The 19,704-nt window shown below is 36.7% G+C and overlaps 3 protein-coding genes across 4 annotated transcripts in view; 1 reads left to right on the top strand and 2 right to left on the bottom strand.

The window, feature by feature from the left end:
* The window catches only part of LOC106909107 (uncharacterized), a 15,633-nt gene extending 12,774 nt beyond the window's left edge, over positions 1–2,859 (bottom strand). For both annotated transcript variants that reach the window (XM_088016288.1, XM_088016287.1), the window contains exons 1-2: positions 2,604–2,859; positions 2,204–2,521 (exon numbers count right to left, since the gene is read on the bottom strand). The gene's annotated coding sequence lies outside the window, so the exon portion shown is untranslated. The remainder of the gene's footprint in view (positions 1–2,203; positions 2,522–2,603) is intronic.
* The window catches only part of LOC106909104 (uncharacterized), a 22,281-nt gene extending 4,791 nt beyond the window's left edge, over positions 1–17,490 (bottom strand). Inside the window, exon 1 of the mRNA XM_088008286.1 lies at positions 17,294–17,490. Within this exon, the coding sequence (XP_087864412.1) occupies positions 17,294–17,490 (197 nt within the window). The remainder of the gene's footprint in view (positions 1–17,293) is intronic.
* fstl1b (follistatin-like 1b) overlaps positions 17,390–19,704 on the top strand; it is a 24,743-nt gene continuing 22,428 nt past the window's right edge. Inside the window, exons 1-2 of the mRNA XM_015003233.2 lie at positions 17,390–17,562; positions 17,697–17,753. Coding sequence (XP_014858719.1) covers positions 17,560–17,562; positions 17,697–17,753 — 60 coding nt within the window. The 5' untranslated portion in view covers positions 17,390–17,559. The remainder of the gene's footprint in view (positions 17,563–17,696; positions 17,754–19,704) is intronic.

Here is a 19,704-nt window from a genome sequence, read left to right as displayed (position 1 = left end):
AACAGTGAAAAGTGTTATAGTGACTTCATTTGCTATTTCCTCTGATGTCAGGATTGTTGTGAGTTGTTTTGGAGATTTGTTGTTCTGTTACCTCCCTATTTTATCCTGCTGGCTTTTTGGTCTGGATTCCTGTTTTAGTTTGGCTCTGGTTCCCTGTGGTTTTATTGTAAGTTTTTTTCATCTTTTTTTTTTTTTTTTTACTAAACATTCTTCATTTAAAAGCTGCCTCCGTCTCTCCTCTCTGGATTTGGGTCCACCATCAAACCCAGATCATGACATGCACCTTTATTTGATCTTCAACGGGAACACCAGGCTCAGGAGACAGAAAATAACAGAACAATAACATTTGTTTACAAACCAAAAGCCTCAGCAGACATTTCTGTCTGAAGAATTATTAATTAATGTTTACGCATGTCATTCAGTGAGATTCAAAAGAGCTGATTGGAGTAGCCAGAAATTATACCTGACAGTAAAGTTACTTTTATATATTACTCAAGTAAAATTCTTGAGTTTCAGTTCTTCAGAAAACATACTCCTAAAAGTTATTTTTTCTAAAAAGCTACTGAGGTGAATGTTACCCAAATCTACCCACATGGTTAAGGGTGAAATTGTCTGTTTAACCGGTTATGTACATATTTTTCAAATTATAACTTCAAAATGAGTCTTCTAGTTGTCTTTCTTTCAATTATATTGACTTTTTGTGTGCTCAGCTACACATGCAGTCATATTCCACAATTAGATCATGTGATCATTGTTTGTCATGTTAAAAGTACATAAAACTACCTTTAATGACGTATTCAAGATATTTTTCAGTAAGCCCATACTGCTGTATTAGTTTTTTTATTAGTGTGAAGTAATACTCTAATCTTAAATACATTAATTCTGATATTACCAAGGAGCAGCGGTATAATTTCTAGTGCTGGACAAGAAATACTGGTAACACTTTATTTGAAGGGGGTTGAATAAGACTGTCATGACTCTTTCATAAACATGACATATCACATGTCATGAACTTGAATAAGCCTTCATGAATATTTATGACTGTTGTCATAAAGCGTCATTCGGTAAATTATGACACTTTTAATACAAAGTTGACATTCAAAATGTCTTTGTTATGACAACTTGACATTAACCAGGAAATCATTACTGTTTAATCTTTACCTTTAATAACATAAAGTTACCTGATTTTTAAAGTGCAATCAGTAATACTTTCATAACAAATTTATATCAGTAATGATTTCTTGGTTAATGTCAAGTTGTCATAACAAAGACATTTTGAATAATGTCAACTTTGTATTAAAAGTGTCATAATTTACCAAATGACACTTTATGACAACAGTCATAAATATTCATAAAGGCTTATTCATGTTCATGACAGGTGCTATGTCATGTTTATGAAAGTGTCATGTCAGTCTTATTCAACCACCTTCAAATAAAGTGTTACCAAAATACTTTTTAGTAATCTCAGTAAAAATAATCAAATTTGACATATTCTGATTTTGAAAAGTACCGTACAAGATGCAGACTCACCAAAACTAAAAAAAACAAAGCTGTTTTTTGTGGTGGAGAAATATGATGCAATGTTTTTGCAATTGGCCACAAACAAATATTAAACATAAAAGAATTTCAGTTTCTTGTGCAACATAAACTGTATGTGTTTATGTGAGTTAATCAAGAGCTTTGACAAAGACAAGAAAATGTAATGTTAATAGATCATTCAAAAAAACTATTTAAAAATAAGATATTTATATTTGATATATTTTCAATATATGTCCTATGCAATGAGAATATGAAAAATAATAAGGATCCAAGGTGTTCTCAATGAGATGTCACAAAAAACACAAGAAATACAAAATAAAAAAAGAGAGAAATCTATGTTAAAATATAGATTTTAACATATATATATATATGATCATGATCATTATAGTGGCATCAGCTGTGTCAGTAATGCGTGCAACTCTTTAGGAGAACAAAACAAAGTGAAATTCATATGTTTGTTGCAAATCTAGAATCAAATATCACTCACCTGCAGAGGCAGACAGTTAATACTGTACAACATAAAAGCAATCCAAAGGCAAATGGTAGTGTGAATATAATGTACTGTGATGAACTGGTTCCTAAGAAGGATGATCAACATGGAACACAGATTAATTTTAAATATCACATTGTGTGTTACAGAAAGAGTCAGTAAATGCTTACATACCGTTTTGATTTTCAAGAACTGTTATGGTCCATGACATGTTGTGAGGGCCTTTTTTCCCAGTTATTTGACAAGTATAAAGTCCTGCATCATCAAGCCGAGCACTATCAATACTGAGAGTAGAAGGAATGTTTGTGTCTATTCTCAGTCTATGAGAGGAGAAATTTGAAAAAGTTCGATTATTGGAGAAGGAGTGTGAAAAAAAACATCTGTCTTTGGTCCATTGGATTATTGTTGCATTTTCATTAGATATATTGCAAGTGAGCAGGACTGAGTCTCCTCTGGACACCAACACATCGTAGTGGTCTGCTGTAGCGATCGCTGACATTGAAGGGAAAAAAAATAAATTAACAGACATCCTAATTTAAGAATCTTGCATAACAAATAGAAATTGTCTCTATACCTGCAAATACGTAGGTTGTCTGTAACAGCTGAATGAAGAGGAGTGCAGCTTGCTTCAGGCTGAACATGATGACCATCAGTCAGCGAGAGACTAGCTGGAACATTACTGTCTGCCTTAAATGTTGTTGCAGAGGAGGTGCTGAGAAAAGGAAGTGGTTAGTTGCTGTTTGGCTGAGCTTAAGTCAAAGCTGCACGAATAACCTTGTCAGGGTTGAGGTAAAGTCATGTTCGAATCATGTGCACAGTTCTTTAAAAAAAAACTAAAAACAGAACTAAATCATTTAGATTTTGTTGTTTGTTTTTTTTCTGCTAAACAAAATTGGAGTTCATTTTTCAGAAAGATTATTTCTAGGTATAAAAATAAAATTCATATCCAGATCAACCACATAGCCAGAGTCTAGGCTCAAAAAGATGTGGGAGACATCAGAGTGGGCTGGTTTAATTTGAATTTTATTACACCACGTTACAACCACTATGACCAGGTGATGATAGAGATTTTAAGAGCCTGATTCAAATGATTAGCAGTGTTTGTTTTCTTGTCCAACTTGGCTTCTTCTTTTAGATAATTTTGAAAACCTGCACTTCTGTTCCATTTTGCATCCCACAGGTGAGGCTTTAAAAACTACATCTGTTTCAGTTCCTAATACCTAAATTAGGAAGTTTCTTTATCAAATCTGAATTTCTTCTCTGATGCCTTTCTGTCACACAAATTATGGTTAGACTTCCTGTGAGAAATGGCAAACTGTGGTACCTGGTGAAGCAACGTGAAGTTACAAGAGTGTAAACCATGACATGTGGGGTATGCATTTCTGCATAGTTTTGATGATGTAAGTTATGTGAAAGGTGGTTTATATTGTAAAATCATTTACATGGCTTGGCCAAGTGTGGTGTAAGACTTTGTGTCCTCATTTTGTTCCTAAAATGCTTACTAGAGAGAATGTAAAGCACTCCGTGTGCATATCGGGTAGAGTAGTGCGAAAGTTCTTCGAGCCTCGACAAGTGTGACTTTTCACACAGCAAAAAAAACCCACAAAATAATCTTATGCATCAAGCAACTAAATAAGAGAGAAGGAAGGGAAAAATATCATTTGATTCACTCAAAGATCAGCATGCTTGATGGCAAAGCTGCATTTTATGATGGAGCGTTCTCTGTTTTGGTAGATTTGATGTAAAGGCTTGCAAGGATTTCTTAAAAAAAAAAATAATAATAATAATTGAGGCTGGCAAATTTGTGCAAATTTAGATATTACACAGTCATCTGCCCAATTTTGTTAGATCCCCTTTAGACGTTGCTTGCTAGAAAAAGGGCAGCTTTGTTAAGTAACGGACCGCACAAGTTGTGCTCATGATGAGAGTTTGGTCACATTTTGTTCTCTTCTGGTTTTAGTTACCAGTTGTATAGAATCCATTATACACAGGGAGAACTACTCATTTCACTCCTTGATGATCTGATAAATGGCTGACATACAAAGATATAAACAAACAATGCTGGCGCCAAGTTAAATAATCATTTGATCCCTTACCTAAGCAGACATTAGGTGGATAACTCTTTATTGGAAAGCACAAGCAGTAAGAATAAGAAACTATCTGTAGTTGCTAGCCAGGATAGATTTAGCCCCACTCCTTTAACTTTAAATCCTTTACGCTTCTTGACAGTCACTGAGTAAGTCAAAGTTTTAACTGCATCCATAAATTTTCTGTAGGATTGATATCTACAAAAATGCTAGGCTCCTTCAGGACCTTTAGTTTTCTTCAGCCAGTCTATTGCCTTGACAGCATGTTTTGAATTATTCTCTAAGATGTTTCAATAAGGACCACGTATGTCCTATCTTCTAAGAGCTGAAACTGTTCCACGTCATAATGTTTAATCTTAGCTTGCATGCAACGTTTCAACTTTCTCTAAACATGACAGGCTGAGGTCATGCCGAAGAGGTCGATCATCTGACCACAATAGTTTCATCACTGAATCATTTAACGTTCGCTGGCAAACTGTAGAAGAGGCCTGAGGGGCAAACAAACACGCAGATGGAAACATTTTCAAATTGTTTTTCTCTTTCGATCTGTTGACTGAACAGATGGACTGACTGCACCGACGACTGGTCTTCTGGATTATATTTTCACATATTCTGTTGCTTTTAAATTGGTTTGACAAGACTTAATGATGAAAATTTAAAAGCAATGATGGACAAAATACTTTTCAGAACATCATCATGTAAATCCAGCAGAAGCTGACAGAGTGGTTTCCCACAGGTTTTCATCCTGCATGGACTCATTATGACCAGTCTGGGGCCCATCGGGGTAAATTTGCACCTGGTGTTTTGGGGATGAATCAGGGATTTGGTTAATCATTTTGGTATGAGTAAGTTGTTTTGCTTTTTGACAGATGACTGGTATGCCCCTGGGTAATGTGTATTTCAAGCATTCCACATGGAGAAACTGGTTGCCTATGAGCCAAGAGCGAGTTTCTCTGTACAAAAAATATTTACATCAAACACAGATAATCCAATCAAATACAAAAATGCAGTGAAAAACATTATCCAATCCAACATGTTCATATGTGATCATATTAAATCCTTAAAGGTTTTGGGTAACTTTTATTTAAAAAAAGTATGTTTTTTTTTTTTTTACATTTGTTATGACAGTATTAAATGAAACACGTAATGTGCGAAAAAAAAAAAAAAAAGCCTTCTCCCCGTGGTCCTGCTGCCATCTGCACAAAGGAGGAGGGTCTTAGCACTGTCAATTATGCTCATATACACGTTGCTCACACCCTGGCCCTTGTTCTCAAAGTGGAGTTTACTGTGAAGGTGCAGGCTGGTAAAAACATGGCCACCAAAGACAGTTTTCCTGTAATGCTAAGTTGTGTCTGCACCATCAACACAGCTGCAGCAAACCAGCAATCTTAAGCAGCGCTTACACTAGCGTGTTTGACAGTGCTAAGATCCTGATACTGGCTCTAATTGGTTATTTTTGACCAAGCAGTGTATTGCACATGACAGCAGAATCACAGGGAGGAGGCAGAGACTTTTTTTTAACAGATCTCTTTCATGTTATATGTTGTGAAAGTTTCAACAAATATGTAAATATTTTTATAATTTACCTACTGCACCTTTAACAAGTGTTGCAACTATATATATATTTTGTTTTCAGTTTCGGATGCCACACTCAGGCCTAATTACCGTAAGACATTACGAATAATTTAAAAAACATTACTGAAGTAGTACCTGTTTGACTACATAAAGTAGTAGGTTGAAAGACATCAGAAACAACAGTTTCGCCAAGCTTAGGAAATTCAAGAGCAGATAAGAAATATGAAATAGTTTCAAGAATGTATTGATGTGTGTGAGGTTTTATTACACTGCACCTGACAATGAGCTAACACTAGTATCTGTTCTCTGTGTAAGCTTCCTAAAAATGTGTAACCACGAAGGAGATGGTATTTAAGAAGCCAGAAGATAAAATCTAAAGGTCAGCTTCAATCACCTGTATGTCTTTGTGCACAATAATGCTCTAGTAAAGCTCTAATGAAGCTCTAGTGCTATGATATGGGTTAAAAAAGGACAGATACTAGAAACAGCGTCTGTCCTTTATAGAAGAAGTGGCTTCTATTCAGTATATTTCTCATTTACTCAAAGCCCACACAGACACATTGTCTCACAAAAAGCCCACAGAAAATGTCAAAGAACAGGAAAAGGAAACTCACGTGTGTTGCAGGGGCTTGAGTCAAAAGTCACCCATTAACCGTTTGCAACACACATCATGAGGTTTCCATTAGAAATCTTTGTTGTAGCATTATTAACAGAGAAAATTGTGATAAGTTACCGCAATGAGATTTCTATGTGAAAAATGACCTGTGAAGAGGAACGGGTTGAGGTGATATGTGACCAAGGGTGGTTTAATAAAACAGTAACCGCGATTTAACCACATGTCTTACTTTTTCATCAAAGGCTTACACAGGTGGGTTTATTTCAAATATAATGTACACAGGGATGAAAAAAGGAGAGAAAGAGGGAGAAGAAAGGTGGAGAAAATGCTTAAAGGGAAAGGAAAAAGGAGTAGAGGAGAGAAAGAAGCATAGAGAGGGCACAAGTCTCTTTGCTAGAAGTCTGCCTCTAGACCTGCAGAGAGAGAGAGAAAAAAAATGCAAGAAACCACAATAACAAACAACATATACTTGTAGGTCAGAACATTACATTTTAGTGCCTTCTGATCCAATCTCCTACTTCCACATATCTGCAGTGTCCCCTACATTACTTATAGCAAACTGCAAATGTGGCTTTCTTTCAAAAATTGCTTTCTTCTTGCCTCTCTTCATGAATAACTAACAGACTATTAGTCATGGCCTCAATAAATCTCTCACTAACTATTACTAGGACTTTTCCTGTTGTGACATTCTCTTCTTCATGAGTGCCATTAATAATTCAATGGAAAATGTAATGCTTAAATTATTTTTCTAAGTTGTGAGTACGATCTTGATAACCAGTGTCGCTCTATTTAAAAGGGTGGTGGTAAGCATCAGTGGGTTGCTTGTCTCTGACAAACAGAAAACTTGTTTCAAAGAGTGCCCTTGAGTGTTGACTAAGAAGACCCGTCTCTCTGCAAATGTCTGATGTAATACACGTGTGAGTTTGCACTGACTTCTCCTCCCACACTTATTTATGTCTATTCTGTCAATTAGAACTGTTTTCAGATGGATTTCCATGACTGGGATCCTGGTTGAGAGCATTCAGGAGGTGCACAAGCCCAGACAAGATCACTGAACAGAGAGCGATGGTTCTTACTCAAAAACGTGAATAATCCTGTTTGTTGTCGTTATGACAGAAAAAAAAGAAAGCCAACCAATGAGTAGCAGTGCTTAGCTGATTCGATTGCATCTATTATCTCTCCTCCTCTGTCTTTGAATTTTTTGCACTTATCATATCCAGCAGGCAGAGAGAGACATTATACATGTTACACTTTGAACGAGGAGCCTTGATCCTATTATCTGCTACTGCAGGGCTCTCTTACACACATGAACCTACCAGAGGAAGCCTCAAGCCTCAACGTTCAACCACACAGATTTTCACGCTTTGCTGCAAACACAACAACTATGTTTCCATCACCTGAATGCACACTCCACGAACTTATATAACTAGGAGTATTACTCCAAACTCCTCGTTATTGGCCTAACATTATGGGGGCCTCTTTGCAACCACAATCCAGACACAAACACAACTTCTCTCTGAATTACTCCGTAGATCTCAGATTCTATATGTGTATATATATATATATATATATATATATATATATATATATATATATATATATATATATATAATTATTTTTATTTTTTAAACCCATTGATAACAGAAATCTCAGGGAGCACAGCAGCCACTGATTGCACGAATGTGTGTGGATGGGCGAGTCTTGGTGGCTGCATCTCGTCTCTGACCCTCACAGGCATTGATGGATGTTTGTGAATATTTGAGATGCCTGTTAGAAAGCCCCTGGCAGAACACAGAGAGACATCAGAGCAGCTACTCTACCTCTGTTGTGTGTGGTGAACACTGCACCGTCTGCTCCCACATACACGTGTCCTCTGTGCATGAATTTAAATCAGCAAAAGGAGCAATGGGCTGAACACGTCTTGATTGCGGTGTTTTGTTTCTGTGCCAGTTTTGCATTGGTGTGAGACTGTATGTATATGTTTGCTGGCAGAAACTACAAGGAAACTTTAATCATCCTTCGTTTTGCAAAGACGAAAACCGTGTTTGCACGTTTAATCCTTATTTGTCATGAAAGGTTGCGGTAACTGGGACAAAAAAAAAAAAAGCCAGTTTCTGTAGGCTGGAAACACAGATGCTGTTGCATTAATTATCGTGTTGCTATTTTCACGACCATGTCATCCAGAAAATCATCCATCATGCAGTTAATTCGGTCTGAAAGAAAACATGTTAACAATGTAAAGCCCACAAAGAGAGGCTGATCCGAGTGTCCAACCCGATCAGAACATATTGTTGACTGTGGTTTGCTGAGGCCTTGTATTAGTTATGTGCTACCAAGGTTGAAGTTTGTGAGAGAAAGGTTACAGGCCCGGAAAAAACCAACGCATGCTCATGCAAAGAGCAAAGACACGGAGACTAAAATAAACCTAAAGAAGCACAAATTAACCACAACATATTTTTAGGCCAAGGTGTACTTGCTACTTTTCTTCCTGAGTCCTCAGTAGGCTGATTATTTTTATCACAGCTATTAATTTCCAAATTTTCATGCATATTTTAGTCTTCAGAATCATCTTATAATTAGCTTTCACAGTATAGATGCAGTATTTAAATGTTCTAAAAAATTATCTTCCATTTATTTGTTAAAACCATCACTATGGCCTGACAGAGGATGAAACACATCATCTTTGATTAAAAATCAAGCTCTTCTGGTTAAGTCAACGGTTTTCTCAGAACTCCCCACTTCTGCATTGTTATAAAATCCGCTAAGTATACGCATAAACATAAACCTTAAGCACAGTTACTGTCAGGATTTAGGTTTTTCTGAGTTCTCTGTATGTTTAGTTTAGGTTTCTCTGTGTCTTATTTTGATGCTGTTCCCTGTGAGTCCTGTCTCCTTCCTAATTGTTTCCCAGGTGTGTCTAGTTCCCTAATTACTCCCTGTGTATTTAAGCCCACCTGTTGTCTCTGTCCTTTGTCAGATCCTTGTCAGTTGTTGTCGAATGTCAGTCTGTTAACCCTCCAGTAGAACTGTATAGTCCTGGTAGGTTTAGCTCCCGTGGTCTGTCCTTTGTTTCTGCTGCTACCGGTTTAAGCTTTGCTTATGTTCTCTGCTGCCTGAATTGGACTGTTGGATCAAATCATGAGTTGTTCTAAATAACTTTCAGTTTTGACCCAAAACCTTCGGGTGTCTGCAAGAAAGCTGAGGATGCAGAGAAACTTTTATTTTTCAGAAATGAATCTGACAGAAAATATGTGGGGTCCCCAGAAAGTGGCAGTGGACAACTCAACAATCATGTTTAAGAAACTTTTGCAGGGCACAGAAGACAAACAACACCAAAACAGGCTCTAGGACGCTGACAGAAAGAGAGTAAATGTGGAAATGTATTCAAAAAGTGTTTCAAAGTACCGTAATCGTCTGTGTCCACACTTTGCAACCAAAGTTTTCAGTCACACTGTAGAAGATAAACTTCACATTAAAAGTAGGAACATTTTGAAATAATTTACTGGGGTCTCCATGAAAATCTGACTTTTGAACTTTTTATATTTCTACTGTTTACAGTGTGTTGCAAAATCTAATTCGTTGAACTTTCTCACATCTTACCACATCATAAAAACAATATTTTGTGTTTTGGGGTGAGATTTAGTGTATTGGAGAAGGAGAAGGATGATTTTCAGATATTTTTGCTAATAAAACTCTGAAAAACATATTGAGCTTATGTATTCAGCCATCCTCAGTTTATTTTGTGGAAACACATTTACAGCTACAAATGAGTTGGATAATATCTCCACCAGGTTTGCACATCTGACAACTGTGCTCTTTTGGTCCATTCTGTGTCAAATTGCAATTTTTTTTTTTTATATGACAAAACATGGAAAAGTACAAGACGTTCAAAACCATTTGTAAGGTGCCAAAAATACCAAGAGAAGCTGATGTTGTCTGTAACACATTCTCTAAACCACAACTAAAAGTTGTCTTCCTGCTTATTTATAATGAGAGTTTATGGTATGTGAGCGATTTTGAGATCTTAAAAACGGCTATGAAAGAAACAAACCACCGCTCATCAAAAATGCTCTTGTGTTCTATAAAAACGTAGAATGATAGAAAATTAGCTTGTGTATTTCAATAACAGCCTGCTTCCTGAACTAAATAGCTTTCCTGTTGTTCCTTATTCAGTACAAAACCTATTTATGTGCTTATGAGAATGAATAAGGATAAAACTACCTCTCTTATCACAGTGGCGTCGTACAGCACATTAAATTCAATTGTATCTGAAAGATGTGGGACTGATACATTGTTAGCTTCCTGCTTGATTGAAATTCTTGTTCTGCATGTTTGTGCATAAGCCAGAGTCAAAAAGACTGGGCTCACTTAGTAAATCATAATCAACTCTGTAGGAACAATAAACACAATATTTATTTTCAGTCTAGCAAAACCTGGAAATACTGAGTTTTCTGTACAGCACAACGTTCGGGAAAGACACTCTATTGTCAGGTGAAGCTTATCAGCAATCGTTATGCACCAGGTTTGCAAATGACTAGTGGTGAAAGTGATGTTTGACGTGGAAGAAATGTTTGATGACTGAAGGTCTCAAGCAAACCTTATTCACACACAGGCAAAAAGGTATCACAAAGACAGGAAGTTCAGACAGAAAAGTAAGAAATGAGAGGCAGAAAGTGGTATGACATCTATTGAGGTGTGCATGTCTTCTCTCATGTGTTAAAAGGAACATATCTGTTTCTTATAACCGTGATAAGGAACGGTTAGAAGAAACGCAGCAGGCTGAAGAGACTATCAGGAGAACAAAAGGTAAATAAAGAAATCATGCAGCAAACCGAAAAAAGTCACAAACCTATGATAACATTTATAATCTATACAGAAAATTGGTTTTTAGTCTAATAAACAGACATTAAATAACAGTTATGCTATATATGGTGCCTATTTTGTCACATAACAATCTTCAATGCACCTCATCATGATTTCATGTTTTAGACTCAAATGGATGAAAATATTACACTGACAACATGGTGTTCAAAAAACCCAACACACTGAAAACATTGTCATACATTTGAATCCAGCCCCTCTATTCTGGTGTGCTTCAATAAAATCCGTCTTCAGAATGGTGGACGTAACTGACAAGAATCATGTGTGTGGTTTTTATCTTAGCAAAGTTTCACAGCAGACAAGTGGAAAAGTTTAAATCAGGATGAGGTTAGAAACCAATTTTCCAAACTTGGAACATCTCACTGAGCATTTGATAAGGTCTCCTGTACAGAAATATTTCTCTTTTCCACACATCGAATCAGGTCAAATATGTACTTTATTTACAAAAGAGCAAAATTGAGATAAAAATAAATTTAGCGTGCAGAGGTAGACGGTGTGTGAGAGAGCTCATCTTAGTGCAACACATTTTTGTGGGTGCACAAGGTGTGGAAACAGAGGTTGATGACAGGAAAGTTGCAGGCAAGACGTTCTCAAAGACGGGCCAAGTTCTCCGGCGTTTAGCGCTGTGTAAAGTTCAAGGAGAAAGCTGTGGAGCAACTACGAGCTGAGACTCTCTTCTCTGCTATACTTCTCTAAGGGGATGTTTCCTAACTGAATGGCACAAACAAACAAAATAAAACTGGTCAAACTGTGCACCCTTTTTCAATAGCTTATTTATGTAACAGCAAGAGTCTGACATTACTTAGGTTCTATGTTTAACCTAAAATGCCCAAATAGACCCCAAACAAGCTAAATTCAGTTTAATTATTATGAAAAAATGAAGTCAATATGCAAAATCTGCGAGTGAGAAACTAAGTCAAGTTATGATCAAGCAAGTTTGATCAAAATTTTAACAGTAATAACTTAGTAGTGCTTTCCACTACTATCCACTAAGACTGTTAATCTCTTGTCTTGAGGACTTTTGGCTTTATGTTCTTTTCAATATTGCTTAAATTGCTGAAATTCATTGAGGTTTGCAGGCATTCATTTTGCACAGCTCTGTTTAAGCTTCACCATAGCACCAAGGCCGTTGTGTGGTTTCCTTGAACTGGTTGCTGCAAAATCATTAAACTACACAAACGTTGACTTTAATGGAGTAATTATTATGTCCTGGTGCAAAAACCATAGATTTAAATAAAAGTGTACTTTCTGTTTTATCATAGTTGTGTTTGCTATCATCGTTTTTTTATGAATTCTGCCTTGCATTTTAAATTAATCTATTCACATTTTATAGATTTAGGAGAACAAAGGCAGGGGGTCTTCCAAAGAAAAACAGCAGAAAAAACTGGATATAATGCCTTATAAATGCTCTACAACTAATACTAGATAAATGAATGACTGCTTGAAAATGAATATGAAAATGTTTTGATGAGAAATGGAATCCTTTATTGTCTCTCTGTAGGTAAATTCAATTGTATCAGCAGCTCAGCGACAGGGAAATGAAAGCAAAGACAGACGTAAAAATACACCAAGGAACAAGTAAATAGCAATTGTCTCATAAAAATCAAATATACCACGGAATAACTTTGTCTAAAAATAAATAACAGATGCATATTCAAAGAAATGTGCAAGCGTATTTAATATTCATGCACAAACATGCTTTCCTTGAGTTGGACAATCATATAAAATCCCAATAGAGAACATTAAAGTTTGACAAAATGTAGGAAACTCAAGTTGTATCAATACTTTTGCATGGCACTGTAGCTGATGTGCCTGGGCACTTTGAGTTTTGTTATGAGAATACAAGCAGACATAAACACAGCCAGAAAGATGTGTAAACTTTGACAGCCTGAGGTAACAGAGCAAAGTTGTGAAGCCCAGACGCAATGAAAAAACAGAAACTGTACAAACCAAAGAAGATAAACATCACAGTGCAAACATTAAATTAAGCTGATTAGAAACTGAAAAGCGGTGAGGTGACAATGAAACGGGAAGTAACGTCAACAAAGAAACAAGGGTCAATTTAAAAATTAAGACATTACGGAAAGTAAACCAAGAAAGCAGAACTAAGCACAAACTCCGAATCCTAAAATACATTTCCCAAAGACCATTGTGAGTGTCCTATCAGTGGACAGCAGTCAGCGTGGTCTCAATTTAGACAATGAGGGCGGATTTTAGATTGGGAAACCAAGCTATTATCCGTCCTGAACAAGGAAAGACGAGGAAATTTATAGCTGTAGGTATGAACTGATAAAGTAAAAAACTTTCAGTTCTACGATTTAGACTAAATCTAAATGATTTAGACTTTAGCAAATTCTAAAATTATCTAAATGTAACAATGATGGGTGAAGCAGTTTACTGGAAGGCAAAAATGCTTGATGGCTGCAGGTTCTGAGTAAACATTTGCCTCACAAAGGCAGGAAGCTCAAAAATAAAAAGTCAGATATCGGAGACAGAGCATGGTGACATTTCTAACCCTGTGAAACTATAAAAAGGCATAAAATATGTTGGGGGTCGTATTTTCTGTTTCCTGCAACACTGCTTTAATTTAACTCAATAACAGAATGTATGAAAATGTAACTTTTATCAGAATTTCAAGAAAGAAATTGGACAGCTGTCATTACTTTTAGCTTTTAAATTAGAGATGTGAAAATTACAGCTGACTATATAATATAAAACATGAAAAAGAGCAACCCTAAATGAAGCCCAAACACTCACGGATCATGACGTTTATCTGTTGTTTTATATTAGATTTGGCATTGCAGTGGTACTCTCCATTTCAGAATTAGATTCGGGTTCTGCGCCTAGATACACAGTGAAAAAGCATTTTCTTCAAGACAAAAAAAATCTCCATAATCGAATTTCTTACCATGATGATACATTTTGCTTATCTGTCTTACCTTGCTGCTTTAATTCAGTCTTGAACTTTAGCGTGGCAACTCCCGAAGGCAAGCATAAAAATTAGAAATGAAACCTTTTCTCACAGCTTCATGTGTGGCAACAAAGCAGAGAAGCAAACAAAAGTCCAATGATTGAGAGAGACAGTATGGAGAAAAAATAGAATAACCATCAACAATAATATGAGCGCGAGAGCACAAAACTAACGTCAGATAACAAAAGAGAATTGGTTTATCATTATTCACCCTGAACACACATTGTGCATACAAATGGAAAAGGCCTTGGGGTGAAAAATAACTGAGAGGGGATGAGGTCATACTGTAATTGATGGCTTGCGGTTCAAAAAATAATTCATTTTCTTTTTTATATTCAAACTTTAGTGTGCCGCTGCGTTCTCTGCCTTGGACGTTCTTCCTAATTACTCTAATTACTCATTTTGGAGCATGATCACCAGCGGTGGTGTGTAACCCTGAAACGCTGAAATCAGGCTTTGAAGCTCTGAGGATGAATCTTCTAGTTTATGAGGGTTTTTTTTTAAAAAAAAAAAAAAGTAATTTTAGTAATATTTTTTTATGGTTTTAAAGAAATTTAACTGAAATATGATGGCAGAAGAGGACAAGTGCTGCCTCAAAGATTAACGATGTGGCTGCCTGTTTAAAACTGAAACATTTAATGCTACAGACATATTTAGAAGAAAGACGGATCTGCAAACACTAAAACCAGAAATCTGAGTCACCTGACACTACTGATTTTAATTCAAGGGGGTAAATGTGAGCTTCAGCTAAATTAAAGGCATTTCTATTCAAGTTTAAAAAAGTGATTATTGTTGGTTTTTCCCATCTTAATATGAGCGTTGGTTCTGGTTCTGTTATGTTGATGTGAGGTATTCATTCAGGATTTGCATTATAATATTTCTTCTTAATCTGTATAATGTATCATTTGATACAGGTTTTTTTTTTTTTTCTATTGAACATTCCCGACAGCATCAGAAAGCTGTGACAAATAAGAAAACCTGAACTGTAATATAGACTTTCATTGCCTTACATATAAGTTTCTGTGTGCTTGTTGTAGAAAAGGTCAGACTTTGCCTCGCCTGACCAAATCATGTGGTTCCACTTAGAGTCATGGGAGTTCTTTTTTTTTTTTTAGTAGCTCCATACTTTCAAATTAAGACTAAGAAAAGGTGGAGGGGAGGAGGTTCTGGTAGCTGTATTTATACTGAGATTAAATCACACACAGGTGAGCTCTTTGACGAAGTTGCAGTAGATTTGAAAGATATCAGACTCTAAATATATATGGACACTTTCCTATTTTCATTTGTGACAAGAAGAAGTTGAAAGCAATCTGTTTCCTCTCATTTCTCTGCCCATCATGTAAAATCACGCTGAAATGTACAAACAAATTATGAAAAACTCACAGCAGCCATTCTCGCAAAAATGTTTCCCTCAGCGATTGCTTGTCTTTCTCTGCCTCCTCTTGCGACACAACCAAACTCAATCCTACAACCACTCCACTCACAAATAAAATCGGCAACTTTTTCATTAAAATTGCCAAATAAAATAAGGGTATTTAATAATTAAATGAACTACGTACATTTTCATACTCATTCATACATTTTCATAGCTATTTATATTTTTAAAAAGCTCTGATTTATTCAAAATAACACATACTTGGACTGTCAGGCATTTAAATTGAAGTCTGAGTGCCTTTATAGAGATAATAATGATAAAAGTGATGCAGGGGTGAGCAGGTAGTTGAGGTAGTAGTGAATGGAGAAACTAAGTGTGGAAAATGATGATATGCCAGATGTGGAACAACTGTGAGAGGAAGACAGCAGGGAAACTGAGGGAGGAAGATTAATTACCACAATAAAAGCTGAAGAATATTGAGATCCTGGTATCTTAGGTTGTTTTGTAGTTTGATTCTAGTTTCATTATTCTTTTGTGTGTTTGTTTCTTATTTTGGTTAGACAAGTCTTGTTCTTTAGTTCAGTGCTTTGTTAGCGATTCTAGTTTGCTTATTTCTTTAGTCCCGTTATTTTAACGTTAGTTTAATTATGTTTAGTTTGTTTTACTGTTTAATTTCTTAGTCCCTGGTCCCCCGTGCCACTTTCTCTCTCTCTCTCTCTCTCCCCAGTCTGCCTTTAGCTCTCTCCCCTCACACCTGCAATCATTTACCTAATTAAGCACCTCTTTCTCAGTCACTCCTCACTGGTTCCTCCAGTTACTTCTTCCAGGGTTCACTGCGTTCTCCTCGTGTCTCCTGGCTGGCTTTTTGTTATGGTTTATTGTTGTTTGACTCTGGCTTCCTGTATTTTGCTTTTCTCTTCATTTTTCAATAAATATTAACTTAAAAACACTCACCATGACAGAAAAGGCTCTCAGCTGGTCTTCAGATTAAGAGAAGGTCTGGCAATGAATTAAGAAAATCAAATGTAAAAGGAGCAGAGAACAAAAATGAACAATCGTATTTAGAACAACAAATACAGAGAACTTAACAGAATAAGGCACGACCTGTAGAACATAAACAAGGAAATTATTGAAAACACAAAGTACATAAAAAAGCCCATTTGTGACAGAAACCAGAATTTAAGCTAAAATCTGAATCTTTTAAAATCTGCAGCTTCATTAGCCAGCTGCAATGAACTGCATAATTGTCATTCAATGATGTGGACAATATGCTTTTCCCCACTGAACTGACATATAAGCCACAGAAAATGTGTTGAGTGTAGATGACTGATATGTTTCCCCCTTAGGCTCCTTGTTGCCCACAGGCCCCCTTGGGCAATGCGCCATTTTGCCCCTACCAAAATCTGAGCCTGTCAGTGTTACGCTATTATGAGTCTGCCTTGCTTTTTTATGTCTATTGGGTTGGCTTAATTGGAACCATATTTGCATTAAAGTTAAATAGGTTGGAAATCTATTGGGCTGGTTTAATTGGAACCATGTTTGCGTTAAAGTTAAATCATAAACATCTCCGAGAGACGTATTTCTGTGAGGTTCAACAAACTTTTGATCCGTCCAAATAGTTTTATTTTTCCAATCAGCTGCTTTTTGCTACCCATTTAATATTGATTCCTCCTCTCTTTTCTTCAACAATCCGCAGCGAAGTATTGAAATAGAAATAATGCGCATCTTAACGCAGGCCAAATTAGTCGGAGAACAATACCCACGCAGTCGCCAGTGAGCCCACGGTTTCTCTGCTGCCTCCCCCTCCTCAGTTTTCTCTGCTCCCCTCCTCGGAGGGCTCCGGGTGTTCCCATTGGCCGCAGCGGAGAGAGAGGAGGAGGAGACGGACGGACTGGCAGGAATTCCTCGGCTCTCCTCAAATTTCTTCGAACCGCGGATCTCCAGCAACGACTCCATCCGGATAAAATACTCCGACCAGCACCGCTTTTTCCTTCCTGAGCGGGGCCGCTTTGTTGTTTGATCGAAATGGTAGGGGAACAAAGATTTTCCTCAAGTTTTCGCTTTGGAAAACGCGGGAGGGAGGGGGGGAAAAAAAGACGCGTTCGTTGTACCGTTTCTCTCATCCACCAAACCAAAACCTCACTTTCTCCTTTTGCTTCTAGATGTTGAGAAGCGTCGCTGTACTCCTTCTGCTGGCCGTGGCTCTCTGTCAAGCAGAGGTAAGTTTTAGAATTTCAACTTTTTTTATTATTATTGTAAAATGACGCTTGTAAGTTTGTATTGGCCACTTTTGTAACGGTCCATGAAGTAAGACATCCGGGCCTTGTCCACACATCTGGAAAAGGTTGGAATGTGTCCAAATATTATTAGGCGAGATTTAATCTGTGTTTCTCTACAAGAGGGACAATAAAACCACAACTGTGATCAATCTCTAATGGTTTAGCTAAATTACCACTGGGAGCGCCTTTTATTACAGACATTCTGATAATTGTGCAACTGAGGGGAGAAAAAAATGATCCTTCTTGTTTTGGCTGTGAGCCACACTCCTCCTATGGTCAGCTGTCCAACAGTCATCTCTGAAAAACCCTCTACGAGTCCAACAAAGTGACAGCATTCAGCTTTATACTAGGATCGAAGGATGGACGGCTCTCTAATGGCTTCTTGGGCTTCTTTATCAATATTGTAGGATGTTTTGCTGTGAAACCAGCTGCCAGCTGTTCTGAGGGCACACCAGCACTGTGTTGTACTAGTATGCCAAACAGCATGTATTTCATGTTAATGAGCTGTGAGAAAACTCACCTTCTGGGTATCACACTGCGGCGCTAAGCCGTAGAACCTTTGAGTAAACACACAGAGGTAATGTACCGTTAGGAGGCCTGATGGGACCACGTGAAAAAACAGGATGGGTATAGATTCAATGAGGCGAGGATCAGCATGGGTATCGGTAAGATAATACGTAAGGTATTACTGTATTTACACACAGAAAAATACATGTGTTATTATTTGCAATTGCTTTTAATTGAAACAGACATAACTAATGTACTTACTAGATCATTAGGGCTAGAATTATATTATCTGTAAGATTTACTTAAACGCTAATTTAATCGTAGCTTTCAAGTAAACCTGCTTTTTTCCTGCAGAGCAGTATCCGCTGTTGTCGAATTTCACAAGCGTAATAAGTTCACTGGTCAGGCTATCTGCTCAGCTGGAAACTACATTAGGGAACAGTGATAATTACTTATGTTTTAATCACAAGGGTTCTGGGATTTATTGTGATTATAAATCAACAGTGATTAAAGTTTTATTGCTGTTTCTAGCTATAAATCAATCAGTTTATAAAAGTCAGAGCCTTAGAAACTTACCCAATATCAAAATAGGTACTTCATCCTCAGAGTAACGTAGGCAGTAGGTAATAGTAGCGTTCAGTCACATTTTGAAGCATAAGCACATCGTTGATGAGCTCAAGGATCCAATAGAGGGGTGGTTTAAACAGCAAATCTATACAAATAATAAAAATAGTTTTTTGGGTTTGCAAACATAACCAACTATACTTTATTGTTATTATCATTGGACAACTAATTCCTTTAATGATAAATATATTTTTTCACAATGATAGTAAACGTTATTAAAAGGTATTAACTGTCGTGCTGTTAGTAGGTTGGCAAGTGAAGTTTTAAAGTGATAGCTTAATAACAGTGATGGGTGGTGGTTCTGTTATTTTCACACTTTTACTGTTTGTGCATTTAGCTACCATGAATGTGTTCATGCAGCCAAATCTGTCTTGGTTGTCAGAAGTGCTATTTTTGAAAATTTCCATTTATTTTTGTTCATTTGGAGCAACCCTATACATTTTTATTTATTGTTTTAAATGCAAGTTATGTTTTAATTTCTGATTAAAACATAACTTCACTTTTCGACATTCACAAACATTCACTTTTCGACAGAGTCTAGAGTGCAAATAAGACTCATTTCAGCATCAGTGCTAGGAAGTGGAATTGCAATGGGCAAAAAATAAATCTTGTTACACTGCAAAAAAGAGCAACTAAAACCGAACTAACATTTCCTGGAAGTTGGGTGTATGTGTCCCAAATGGTTGATTGAAGAATATTTACAGGTGTTTTATCCATCCATCCATCCATCCATCCATCCATCCATCCATCCATCCATCCA

This window comes from Poecilia mexicana, unplaced genomic scaffold (assembly GCF_051168715.1).
Source record: "Poecilia mexicana isolate PSO_F unplaced genomic scaffold, ASM5116871v1 scaffold_2, whole genome shotgun sequence".
NCBI classification, from domain to species: Eukaryota; Metazoa; Chordata; class Actinopteri; order Cyprinodontiformes; family Poeciliidae; genus Poecilia; species Poecilia mexicana.
This window is presented reverse-complemented; position numbering and strand designations above follow the sequence as displayed.